The 14,576-nt window shown below is 37.5% G+C and overlaps 1 protein-coding gene across 1 annotated transcript in view; it reads left to right on the forward strand.

The window, feature by feature from the left end:
- LOC107683903 (WD repeat-containing protein 27-like) overlaps positions 1-13,138 on the forward strand; it is a 49,534-nt gene extending 36,396 nt beyond the window's left edge. The window contains exon 25 of the mRNA XM_016479969.1: positions 12,776-13,138. Within this exon, the coding sequence (XP_016335455.1) occupies positions 12,776-12,841 (66 nt within the window). The 3' untranslated portion in view covers positions 12,842-13,138. The remainder of the gene's footprint in view (positions 1-12,775) is intronic.
- The last annotated feature ends 1,438 nt before the right edge of the window (positions 13,139-14,576 follow it).

Raw genomic sequence — 14,576 nt, forward strand, 5'->3', positions numbered from 1 at the left:
CTTTTTTTACGGCGGATCGCAGACTTATAAGTGCATTACCGCCACCTATCTCTCAAATGGACCATTGACACTCCCAATTGAGATTGTAGATAGAGTGTCAATAGGTCCATTTGAGAGATAGGCACAGACCGATCGTTTTGTGTCTTTGCACATCAATGTATCATCACGAGCTGCAGGTTTTAATTTGGCTTTGTTTGTGTATGTTTTTTGACTCTCAAAGCCATGATTCCCATCCACTGACATTATAGGACTGACAGACTGCAATGGTTTGAGTTAAAACATTTCCGTTTGTGTTCTACTTAAGAAACAAATTCACCTATATCTTGGATGCCCTGGGGGTAAGCAGATAAGCATCAAATTTTAATTTTTGGGTGAACTATCCCTTTAGGCTATTGGGTAAAAGAATCAATTTTAATTACAGTACACAATTTTAATTTATATTCTGCATTTCTTTTGCCCTTTTTTTGCATTCTGGGATTGCCCTCCCAAAAAAAGGATACATGCTGTCCTGCCTTAAATAGTTGTGGTCACATTTGCAAAATTTCAATGCAATTTTCTATGACAATAAAGGTCCATTGTCAACAGACCACAAAGCAGCTTTCTGTTGGTCAACGTGGTGTTGGAGACAAACTTAATAAAATATTCTTGGTTTAATTAAATTTAAATTAAATTGAATTAAATGTATGCATTTAGCAGACGCTTTTATCCAAAACGACTTACAGTGCATTCAGGCTATACATTTTTTATCAGTATGTTTAATGACCAGATACAGTCAGATGCAGCCTTTGTGTTGGGAGCGTGTTTATGATGTCTTTGGGCAGTTCACTCAATTTTGGAACAGAGCCCCTCTGTACATTTTATAATTGTTTGTGTGTACTTGTTTTTTTGTTTTGTGCTCATGAATTTTGCTTGGCTTCTAACCACAAAAGGTATAATTACACATAGATTCCCTTCCATCTTAAATATGACAGATTACAGTAACATAAGGTATGAAGGCATTGAAAAGAAGAATCTCTTCGACTACTGAATGGGATTCTTTTATTACAGCCTATCTCATTGACTGCAGCTGAATATGTTTTACATTGTGTGTTTTGTCCCACTGCCTTACTATGGGACCTATGAGGAACCCCATCTTCCTTTCACCATTAAATGAATCCACAGAAAAAGCTTCCACAGGGTGGTTTCAAGCAGCAAATCAAAGCTTGTGTGGGGAGATCACTGTGAGACACAGCACAAGCTTCTACACCCCACGCTCGGTCCAGTGTGTCCTCACCTCAGTCCCTGGTCTCAAACACAACTCAACACATCACTCACACCGGCCTGCTACAGCCATCATACTGCTGTTTTAATAAACAGAGTCCTCATATCGAATTTAGTCATATGGACTCCAACATACGTCTTTGTTTCATTCTCACATTCACATGAACCTTTTCGCCAACTGTGCTAAAGGTGCATTTTGAGGAAGGAACTGTTTTTTTTTTGTTTTTGCAAATATAATATATATTTATATGGATGCAAAACCACCATAAAAGAGTCATAAAAGTAATCCATACGACTCATATACCACTACATTCAAAGTCTTCTGAAGTAAGATAATATATGACAAATAGATGAACATTTAAGTCGTTATTCCCTGATAATTCATTGTATTCCCCATTCACTGTAATTTAAATGAGAAAAGTCATATGGATTTGGAACAACATGACAGGACCTTGTCTTTAAACTACAAATTAGCAATCTCACTGTAACTGTTTTTGATCAGTGGTGGATGCGAACGTGCTGTAACCTTGGACAGTGAAACGCAGGGAGGGTAATTTACAGGGCTGTAAAATTTATTCTTTGGTTTAGTGCTACAGGACGTTTTTGCAAGGGAAAGTGTGATTCATGCATTGCAAATGTGTGGGATTTATAAAGCACTCTGGAGTGAGCTCAGCGTGTGCTCACGTCTCTGATTCACTGGGCCATGAGAGGGAGATGTGATCGAGATGGAGATCTTCTTTGATGGGGAATAAAAAAGATCGGTTATCATCTGGTCAGTATATCAACGGAAGAGGTGAAGCTGTCTGAAATCTTGCCTTGTCTCTGGCCCTTGAGTGAATGATCTTCTGAAAGACTTTTGTGCTTTCCATTAAGGGCTTTGGTGCATTGAAACTCCAGGGCTGTGACATCTTTGGCAGGCAAACACTAGTGATTTAAACAATCAGATCAGATTCTTGTACAACATCTACAGGTACATATTTTATATTGCACAAACTTTATGTTACACTCTTAAAAATAAAGGTGCTTCACGATGCCATAGAAGAACCTTTTTGTCTAAATGGTTCCATAAAGAACCTTTAACATCTGAAGAAATTTTCTGTTTCACAAAAGGTTCTTCGTGGCGAAAGAAAGTTCTTCAGATTATAAAAAGGTAAGAAAGACCTTTAAAGACCTTATCTTTAAAGAACCTTTGACTGGTTCTTTGTGGAACCAAAAATGGTTCTTCTATGGCATCACTTGAAGAACCTTTTGAAGCACCTTTATTTTAAAGAGTGTACAGTAATAAACGAATGTTTCTTGCTATTGGATTTCTTCAGATTTGTTTTCTAGCTTTATTTCATGAACTACCAGGTCCCCAAATAGTGTTTTTTGAACCAGGCTTTAAAATAGCCCATCTTCTCCATTCTGGTTGTCTTACTTCTTGACTTCCTGATCCCTGTGCCTTAGCTCAATGCCTTTAGCATTTCGTAATCATTTTGTATTACTTCAGCTCTTCCTTTGTCCATGTCATGCCTTGGACTCAGACTGAGACCTTTTGGATTCTCAGCACTAGTTGTTGTGCCAGTACCTCTGCACCATAGCTCAACTCTCTGTCATCTACAGAGCATTCCTTATCAGAGTGGAAAAAGTGTCTGCTCATCTCTGCTACATTCTGTTTATGAATAAGGAATGGGGAATCTTTGAGAGATGAGCAGCTGTCAGAACAGAATAACATACAGGGTTTCCTGTGAAGCAACATTATGTTTGGTAAATGACACTGACTTTAAAGGAATAGCAATTGCAACCCTTAATGACTTTCTTTCTTCTGTTAAAGAAAGTTTCAAATGTTTTTGTCCCTCTGATGAATGTCAACATTGCACAAGAAACACTGAGCTAACTATAATTTATTTACTTCATAGATAATATTTCTATTAGTTAGTTATTGTATTGTTTATAAGGGTCATCGCAATCACTTGACTGTAGATCCAGTGGATCTTTTTGGAAGGCATTCCAGAAGGCTGAAGGCCTTTATTTTTTATTCTTTATAAGGCCATTATTTTTTCTGATGTTACCCTGCAAACAAGAAAAACAGATAATATTTGTACATGGCCGCTTTATGCTTTTGAATAAGATGTATGAGTGGATTTATTGTGAATGATTTAAGACCCTGCTTTTATTATAGTTGCACCATTCCCTAATGCATATTGTCCTGCAAAACACATTAAAACAGAAGGATTATAGTCGGATGAATCTGAGAAAGATAATGAGAATAGAAAACCAAGTCCAAATCTGGGTCAAAATGTATCTGTGAAAAATGAGAACTTTTGTGTGCAGTCCATCAATGTGTGACCACACATCGGGCTGAAAGGGTCCTGGATAAACAATTGAAACCCACATGAATGATTTACAAACATTGTGGTTGCGTAGATGACATTAATTGGTCACACCAATCACGTCTTTCTGGGGAGTCTGTATTGTAAATACGACTGTGAGTCTTGTACAAAGCCACATCATATCATCTTTCAGAGATCCCCAAATGATTTATCTGTTTCATGTTAGCACATAGAAAATATAAAACTGAATTACAGGCTTTGACAGCACATGCTCTGAATGATCCATTGGTGCATCTGTTTATATGTTGGAGTGTGTAGGAGGTCAGGATGTAGCACTTTAAATGATCAGCATGAGCTTTTGAAAGAATTACTTGTCTGAGGCCAGAAATAGATGCAGCATCATATTTCGTGGAGATGGCCTTGAAAAACCCTTCCATACTGGAGTACGGACTCTAGTTTCATGGTTATGTTTTAGCCCTGACAAAAGAGAATGTCATGCACCTGCTCTGCATTAGGTGCTCAACACCACAGTATAGTTCTGGAATGATGTCCCTTTGGATGTGTGCAGGGACTTCAGGTGGTGTATAGTTGGGCAGTTGGGCTTTATTAAATCTTGCCGGGTCCACAGTGGTGCAGCAGAGGGTCCACCACCATTGTTTGAACTAATGTTTGTGAATTTTTTTAGAAAAAAAACACTACCGTTCAAACGAGTCAGAATTTTTTTTTTTTTTTTTTAAGAATTTAATGCTTTTATTCAGCAAGGGTGTTTTTTTTTTTCACAAAAAAGGTTGAGCAGGACAATTGTTTTCAACATTGATATTACTAAGAAAAAAAATTTGAGCACCAAATCACCATATTAGAATGATTTCTGAAGGATCATGTGACAGAAGGATCGAGTCTTTTGAAAATTCAGCTTTTCCATCACAGGAATAAATTATATTTTAAAATCTATTCATATATAAAGCAGTTATTTTAAATTGTAATAATATTTCACAATATTGCTGTTTTTTTGTATTTGTTATGGTATTTTTAATAAAATAGATTGATAAAATATGTATCCTTGGTTAACATAAAAGACTGCTTTCAAAAACATATAACAAATATTTCTGACCCTAAACTTTTGAGCAGTATTGTGAAATGATAGTGTATTATATGACTTCATGATGATTATTTTAAAGGCGTTGAATTTTAAAAATAACAAATGCTAGTAAATGCTTTAATGGAAAGCTATGCATATTATGATAGGCAGGATTAAAATGCAGCACTCAATTTTATACTTTTAGGTATTTTTATATACAGTAATCTGTCACCGGGGGCCCTGCTCTCTATCCACTAAAGAGGTTCTTGACCAGAAAAAATAAATAAATGCAGTGCTTTTGATGGATCTTTATTTGAGTAGTGTCCATACAGCTAGTGTGGGATGTACTTGTGGCACATGTCTATAGTGTCATCATCTCTAGCCTAACAAGGACAACTTCTTAGCTGTTTTCTTGTTTGAGTCTGGATGTCAATTGAATGTCAAGATCTTGGCCGTGGCTGTTCACTACAATGGCTGATCAGATCATTATGTGGAGTGTGGACCATAAATGGCTTGTTTTGCTTTATTGTTCAAGCACACACAGCAGATGTTCAAGTGCAGCCTGTCTGTTCTCGAAAAGGAAATTAAGTGTCCAGCCACAACTTCAAATTGATCACTTAAAGGAATAATTCACCCAGAGTTTTGTCACCTTCATGTTGTTCCAAAACGGTATGATTTTTTCTTATTCTACAGGACACAAAAAGAGATGTTTTAAAGCCTATTTTTCATTCTCATTTCCATGCGATTGCAATGAATGGGGACTAAAGCTTTCAAGCATTAAAAAGTTTGCAACTGCACCATAAAAGTATCATTAAAGTAGTCTTCTGAAGCAAAACAACAGGTTTACATGGAGAACAAAACCAAAATTAAACTCATTAATCATTGACCTCTAGCTCTTCTTGCATTCATGAGAGAAGTGCAGTCCAATTCATGAATGAAAGATTCTTTTAAGTAGAATCTTTTCAATGACTCGGTTGATCCAGTTGATGGAGATTAACATTTCACCGAAGGGCAAGATTATCAGTAATTAGATCCAGATTTGTCTCACACAAAGTTATTGGTTGGCTTCAGAAGACTTTTACAAGACTTTTATGGTGCTTTTGCATTATTTTGGATGCTTTTGAAGCTTATTTCCCCATTATGAGACCAAAAAATGCCATGTTCCTATTTTTTGGGGAAAAATATAAACATGCATCTTTGGCTGTCTTCGTTTTTGGCGGCCTCTGATTCACAAAGTGGTTCAGTGTTCATTCCTTTTGATAGGTGTAATCACATCCAGTCCCATAATATGTCTTAAATTCTCCTGTGTGAATTGGTCCTTGTGTTTTGAGCTGGTATTGATATGCACATGGCCTTGGGATTTTCATGCACTCTTTTGCTCTTTTTCTTTGTCCTGTTCCAAGCTCTTATTCATTCAGATTTCCAAGACTGGAAGTGGAAAGTCTTAGTGGTCGCTCTTGTACTAGCTCAGATACAGAGATCTGTGGAGTTTAAAAGCTCAGTTCATAAGTATACATGCATTCACTTGCAGGTCTCATTTTATTTGGACATAGTGGACACTTTTATATGAGGAATGTGATTAGATATCCAATTCCAATTTGAAATGTACTCCATCAGTCAAATCAGCATACATTGTTTTTACTCACACAAACAGTGAAGTGTACTAAAGTTCACTTTCGATACTTCACTCGTACTGCGTCTTGCTAGACGCATATGGGAATGCCGCCATCCAAAGACTTCAAGAGCTTCTAAAAGAGCAGCGGCGTTGTTGCAAATGCCACGCCGTTATTGCGGTTCGTGCGGGTCCCCCCTGCATGCCGATGACGGCCACACGGAGTGCGTTTCCTGCTTGGGGAAATCCCATGTGGAAGCTGCGCTCACGGGAGCTAATTGCTTTCATTGCGAGAGTTTTAGTCTCGCCTCTCTCCGCTCACGGATCGCTTTCTTTTCAGAGAGCGACTCCGCCCCCTGCACGGCGTGATTGGACTGTTCCCATATACGTCTAGCAAGACGCAGTATGAGTGAAGTATCGAAAGGGAACGTACTCGGTTACTAACGTAACCTCGGTTCCCTGAGATACGGGAACGAGTACTGCGTTGCTAAGACGCCATGGGGAAAAAGTCCTTTTTCTCAGATAACTGAAGCCTTTTTCAATAACGCAGTGTAACTGCACAGTCATTGGTTCGTGCAGTGAATTAAAAATTAACCAATGGATCGGCAGCGGAGCTGCACGAGCCTATGGCAACAAAGACCGCCAGAATGGGCGGGGCAGGGAACCGAGGTTACGTTAGTAACCGAGTACGTTTCTTTTCCCATAGTGTTTACTGCCATGTATGGCAACTCAACAATTCTTTTCTCTACTAGATCCTTTTTAAAACATACAGTGGCCCCAAACAATATTTGGTTAGCAAAGTCACACTTAATATCAGAACGTCATTGAATTAGGTGCAATTTACTAGGTTTTGAATAATAAAAATTATATAAACTGTTCAAAATTAAGAAAAAAACATATGGGCATTTTGTACAACTGTAAGTGGAACATATATAATTAACCACACTTGTGTGAATTCATACATCCAATAAAAATCATCTTTGGACCAGTTGATTAAAACAAAATGCACTAAAATATCTGAAAAATAAATGCTGTTTTTTAAACTTTCTATTCATCAAAGAATCCTTAAAAAAACTATCATGGTTTACACAAAAAACATATGCAGCACAGTTTTTCAATGATGATAATAAGAAATATTTCCTGATTACCAAATCGGCATATTAGAATTATTTCTGAATGATCATTTGACGCCGAATACTGGAGCAATGGATGCTGAAAAATCTAAATTGTTAAAATATTTTAAAATACGGTTTTACTTCATTTTTAATCAAATAAATGCAGCCTTGGTGAGTAAATTATAAAAGTAACTCAAATGGCTCAGAAAGTGAATTTAATTTTGGAACCATGCTGAGCAGCATTTGGTTGCAGATGCCACTTGCTTTGATATTTAGTTATATAATACAATGGCATTCAGACATTTTTATGTGACTTGAGTGTCCAAATACTTTTTGGGGCCACTGTATATAATTTCTTCACATTCAGCGGTATTTGTCTTTAAGTTGTAGCACATGGATTTTGGAAGCTATGTGTGACGAGAAAGAGTTATATCCTTAGACAGAGGCTGGATTTTATTGCATAAACAGCTGTAGCTGTATCTCTTGGCTGCTTTTTGATCGTATGTTTGGAGAGATCCAGTGCTATAGAAGCCATTCTATAGAGAGATCCCAAGAGACCTTCTCTTGAGGTCATCACTTCAACCTGTTCAATCTTTCACACTATTCAAAAAAATCCTTTAAAATATTTTTAGCCTTTTTAGATCAAGCAGAATGTATGTTTATATTTTATATTCATATAATTTTTATATTTATATTTAGTGAATTTTTAGTTTTTCATTTATTTTTTAATTAAATTATATTTTAGAAATACTTGGTCAGCAGTTGGCCCTTGGCATCATAGTGTAACTGGGCACTTTATAGCATTCGAAATGAGGTTATCATCCCATTTTGCATTGCAGATGCGGTCTGTAATGTTGCAGTAGTCTCTGCCAAAGCAGATGTCATCCTCATTCCAGGACATTCCCCTTTTTAATGTATTTCAGGTGTAATATTCTCTTAGCGCTAGGTTTTCCTCTGCTAATTCAGTGTTCTGTCTCACTCACTTTTGTAATGTTAAGCAATGTGATGTCAAAAAGTAGCTTTTTGTGTTTTTGTTAGACCTATTATTCACATAATAACACAAGGAAGATATTGCAGTCAGCCTCTGTAACCTGCTTTTGCTTGTTATTCAGCCACTTACAGAAGTCCGTATTGTGAAAAGTCACTGTGTATATAGTATTTAATTCAATTGTTAGAGTTAAGTTCCTCTTTTCAAAACACTGGCTTTTTGTGATATTAGGACATTTAAGGATGAGTCATTACTGGCAGATGAAGAAGGTAAGAAAAATGAAGTTGTTTAAACTGGTTTGCGCACATGAAGATATCAGTGTGTGACTCACGCATTTAGTGTCGAAACAGGACAACTACTGTGTATAATTCTGAAAGTATAATCCCTTTGAGTTAGCCTTGATTTCTCCTTCTTCAAATGCTCAGAGCTTGACCACCTAATAGGCTTGAGAGAGAGTGAGAGAGACTTTCCGTTAAGGCAGACACTACCCATAAGCCAAGTCTGAGATGTTCCTGTGGAAGTTAGTGCAGAGGTGTGACCCTTCTGTGACATTACAAGAACACTCCACTATTTTTGAAAATAGTCTCATTTTCCAACTCCCCTAGAGTTAAACAGTTGAGTTTTACCGTTTTCTAATCCATTCAGCCGATCTCCGGGTCTGGCGGTAGCACTTTTAGCTGTAGCTGGACTATTCTGACGATGCTTTTCATACTTTTCTGGGCCATGACAGTGTAATTTACTTGGCAGTCAATGTGACAGTCACAAGCCTGCCGGTTTTCATCCAAAATATCTGAAATTGTGTTCCGAAGACGAACAAAGCTTTTACGGGTTTGGAACGACATGGGGGTAAGTGATTAATGACAAAATTTTCATTTTGGGGTGGAGTATCCCTTTAAGCTTAAATAAGGGAATTCAAATGAGGACAGTGATAGTGATCTGACCTAAAGAGCTCTGTCTTGAGGTTGCATTTGAATGTGTCTGGAAAATGAGCTATTCTTGACAGCTTTGGTGAGCTTTTGGCCAGCTTTTGGGCTGTAACTGTTATAGAGACTGAAGGTAGAAGCCATTCAGGCCAATAAAATAATATATGTAAAAGTCTTTGGATACACAGTGCAACATGGCTTATGATTGTGAATTGTGTATAATTAGTGAGTGGACAAGCATACTAAATTAATCCTCTTGCCCAGTTTTGCTAAGAAGCTAATATCCATGGTAAAATAAGAGTGTGATCCCAGCGGGATGACATATTTTCCTGCTTGTATAACTCTTGTGGCTTTGGGCAGTGGCAGTGGCACTGTCCATTTGCTTTGTCTCAGCTCTCAGCTTTTCCCTCTGAAAGTCTATACAATTTTCGGAGACACCCCTCTATATACTGACACCAGCCCTAAGGCAGCCAGCTTTATTCTTCAGTGCAGATTATTCAAAGCAACTCAGACTGTTATGCCAGGCTGTTATTTGGCAGAAGAAGGTTTTATATCATTTTATATGTTCTCATAATTCTAATCACTTTTTTTTAAAGACTGGTTTAGAGCAACTGAGCAATAGCGTACTGTATCTGGCAGATACAGATTCCTTGGGTCACTGCAAGCATAGCCTGACTAAAAGCTTTATATCCTACAGAGGCTATTCTAACTATATTAAACGATCCCCATATGAGCTAAAAACAAACATGTAAACATGTCTACAAGTTATATCGTTCAACTTTCTTTTTGAAGTCTTGATTTGTGTTTCTTCCTTCCTTAGCCTTCAGCCAGTGAACCTTGCTGTAAATCAGGTTATGAAACCTGCATCAGAAAATACAATATTTTGCATTCTGATTTATTGTTAAGTTGCTTGTAAAATCATTTAGGCTAAAGTATATTCCTGTGGTAGCAATACTCAGTGAAAATAAGATCAGTATACATGGGAAAGGGAATTCTTCCCTAATAACTCATAATTTTTTATGTAGATTTTATGATGGAAACTTCTTTCTGCATTCTTCCACACAACAAAATGCATCTGTCCAACTCTAATATTTTCCATTGAAATATTAAAATATCTTCATAAATAAGCAACTATAATATTTTGTACTATTTTTTTTCGTTAACGCTTACATGTTTTTTATTTGTTATATTTAAGAGGTTACATAAGATAACTGATTTTTAAGAGTGTGAATAGTTGAATTCAGATTACACAAAAAGCACTCCTTGTTTGTTTTAGGCATGATACAAGGTTTCCACCTTCATGAAAAATCTGGAAATATTTTTTTGAAAGTTTTGAGTCCTGAAACTTACAGGCTGTTTTTACAGTACAATGACCTCTTGTATGTCAAAACATCAAGAGAATTTTGATTTCTCAGTTCATGACCCCTATAAAGTACAAGTACAAGTACAATGATTTTGCATGGATGGACAGTAAACACCTCAGTAAAGAAGTACAGTAGTTTAAACACTGTTATGAAATTAAACTGGAGGAAGAGAATGAACAATGAAATGCTTCATGGAGTTTAATATATTCTGAAAGGTGATTGCACTGTATGGAGATGATTTATCTCTAATCTTTCTCAGATCAAATTCTGTGATAATAAAGAAGTTTGAAACTGAGTGTTTTGTTTTTTTTTACCAGACCAGATCATATAAGTAATTTGCCTCTCAGATGTCTTTAAATGCCTTTCAAAAGACTTTAAAGGGGTCATATGATGTTGCTAAAAATAACATTATTTTGTGTATTTGGTGTAATGAAATGTGTTTATGCGGTTTAAGGTTCAAAAAACACATTATTTTCCACATACTGTACATTATTGTTTCTCCTCTATGCCCCGCCTTTCTGAAACGCGTCGATTTTTACAAAGCTCATCGGTCTGAAAAGCAAGGTGTGCTGTGATTGGCCAGCTATCCAGTGCGTTATGATTGGCCGAATACCTCAAGCGTGTGACGGAAATGTTACGCCCCTACCATACTGTGATGATGCCCTGTCAGGCCGGAGCGATGATTCAAAAACATGAAAACCCATTATAAACGAGGCATTCGTTGCATCCAGTGGGGACATAGTTATGGATTATAATGACTTATACTGTCTTTTTACGCATTGCGTTGCATCGTGCCGTGTAAACATAAAACCTGCATAAAAGTCTGCATTTGTGATCGGAGAAATGACAAAAAAAACAAGCCCTACTCTACACTGCCCAAAAAACTTGCTTTAAAATCGGCGCAGCCGGCGGATTCGACAAAGGAGCGTCCGGAGGGCTTACGGCAACCACATGTGACGACCCCAGGCTGGACTCCACTTCGTCTGCGGTGAAAGCCGATCCGGTGATCCACTGCGCAAAGTTGTTGTATTTCCTCAGCAACCAGCGGGGATCAGATCCAGGCATGACGAAGCGGATATCATCCTCTTTTGGAAGGCCAAACAAAGTAGTTTCGCTTTCACAACGAAACACACAGCGCCTTCACGACATGGCGGCGGCAACAACAATACTACAGCGAGAATAAAAGTTACGCCTTCTTTCTTTGCGTGAACATTTGGGCGGCGTTATGCAAATCTTCCCACATAGTGACGTAGATATGTGGGGGCGTGTTAGAACGAGCCGTTTTAGGTAGGCGTGGCTGACTCTTAACTTTTATAAAGAATATCTCTTTGGATTTGAGACTTTAGTCTTTGCAACTTTACAGATGTTCTTTATGCACCAAGAGCTTGTAACACTTCAAAGAGAAAGGAAAAATTGAAATCGCATCATATGACCCCTTTAAAGGCAGGTATGTAACATTCTCTGTTCAGAACCCACTCCAGACCGCTGCCAAGACAGTTTCATGTCACTCTGTAAAACCTGACTAGACAATTTCCCACCTTTGGCAAAGCGATGAGGTCATTCTTCTTACCCCAAATCTAAAACCCTCTAGGCACCTTGTGGTCCTTCACCCTTCGGGACTGCATGTCACAACATACTTATGAAGTTTTGCTTCTGATTTGTCTCTGTCAAAACATAAAAAGATATAGAGAGTCAATAGAAAATACGAACTTGGTTTGATTCCAGTAAACAAACTCCTGATTAAATGGGGTTTCATAACTAAATTGCTAATTGTCTTCAGGAGAGCACAATTCAAAGTGCAGGACATAAAAGTTTCAAAACATTTTTATTGGCAAATATAAATAAATGAAAACCATCAACCCTTTCACCCCATCATTAGGATGGCAGATGTGTTGTTATGAAATATAATGTGTCTGTTTTGTCTGTGGTTTTGCAATAATATTGGATTACGAAATTGCCCAAACTATGCCATTGATTATGTTAAACAGCACTTTTGGAATTAATAACTGCAAACAAGCACTTCACTTCACTTGAATCATTCAGGACCTCAGGTTTTATCATGAACTTTTTCACACTGCGACAGGATGTTTCATGAGTGAAGTCTTTTTTTTTTTTGTTCACAGCTGTTGATTGGAACACTCGATGGAAAGCTGGCTTTGTTTCATCCGGCCGAATCTCTTCTCCCTTAAGTGTGGAATCTGCCCCAATGGCTCAGTTCTTGCCCCAAGTTCACTGATGCTGCAGACAAATGAAATCAGTCACGTTGCGATTACTCTGCTGGCGTGCCATCTCTGAGACCTACATCATGGACGGGATCTGTAATATCATCATTTCAGCCGCCATTGACAACCTACAGATGTGACAACATGCTCACGCCCTCAACCGAGAAGCCAAAGACGCACCCTCAGAGAAAAGTCCATTTGAACTTAGCAACACGTTTCCATGCATCTGATATGTAATATTCCTTGCAGTAAAGCCATATTAAAGTAAACCTAAATCTTGATTGTAAATCTTCTTTTAGAGTGACTCATTCTATATCAAATCTACGTATACAATGTACCTGTGATTTCAGACCCAAAATGATTCATTTTAAGGTGCTCTCCTTTGAATGAACATGGATGAAAGAGATGATTTTAGGTAAGTTTATGTTTTAGGTTTGGTTTTGCATAGATTAAATGCTGTACACCAGAGCCACGTTGGCATTCTCCTCATCTTTCAGTCTCACCAGAATCAATAGTTGTGTGAGGGTGGCAATAAATTGCAGAATACATGCAAGAAAGACAAGACAGCTCATGATTCAGTATGTAAATAGAAGTAAGAAAGTGTGCAAATATTGCGATGACATTATCATTATCTGTTACGTTTTATTATTCCATATATGGAAGTGAATGGGACCCGAAAGTGTTTGGTTACCAATATTCTTCAAAAAGTTGTGTTTGGAACAAGGGTGAGTAAATGATTACAGAATTTTCATTTTTGGGTAAACTATATCTTTAAGATTATGTCAGTATAAGGCTATGTCTACATTAATCTGGATACATTGGTATTTTCACATTAGTATTTCAAGCGTTTTCCAAAAGTCATTTCACGCTAAATTCACCTCACTGTGAATTTAAATCTCATAAAAGCTCACTGAGATGATAGATGGAACAGACATAAAGTTCTCAGGCAATTCTTTTGGAATGATCATTTTATCTACTGTAGCAAAATATCTCACCGTTCACTGATACGTCCAGGTTACACTCACTCACCTTTATATGTTTGGTCTAAAAAGCAACTGGCCTCAAGTTTTGCCGCAGGACAGCGATTGTGAGTAAATTTTCTGTCATCTTTGCAGGACTAATATAAAGAGTGTACAAATTAACATATCGGTAACACTTTTTTTTTTAATCCAATTCTCACTATTAACTAGTTGCATATTAGCATGCATATTACTATTGGCTGTTTATTACTGCTTATAGGCACATATTGATGCCTTATTCTATACAGTATGGCCATGTTCTAGATCCCTTAAAGGGGTCCTATTATGCTTTTTTACAAAGTCTTGATTTTGTTTTGGGGGTGTACTAGAACAGGCTCTCATACTAGGTTGTTCGAAAAACACATTATTTTTCACATATTTTACATGATTACAACACCTCTCTCCCCAGTCTGGCATGAACGGCTCGAATAGTTCCTGTATCAAATGAAGGCCCGCCTTCTGAAATACAAAATGTGCTGTGATTGGTTAGCTGGGCCAGTGTGTGTTGTGATTGGCAGCACTCGGCGCCTGCTCGGGAAATGTCATGCCCCTTACCATAGCCGCGTGCAAGCTTCAGTGTAAATATTGCATCAAAATCAAATCAATTTGAGAGTGATTTAAACCCGGATGATTGTAACCACTCTAAGTTCGTCTGCCTTGAGAAAGCTAGCGTGTCTCCGACA

The sequence above is a fragment of the Sinocyclocheilus anshuiensis genome, unplaced genomic scaffold (genome assembly GCF_001515605.1).
Source record: "Sinocyclocheilus anshuiensis isolate Anshui unplaced genomic scaffold, SAMN03320099.WGS_v1.1 scaffold413, whole genome shotgun sequence".
NCBI lineage: Eukaryota > Metazoa > Chordata > Actinopteri > Cypriniformes > Cyprinidae > Sinocyclocheilus > Sinocyclocheilus anshuiensis.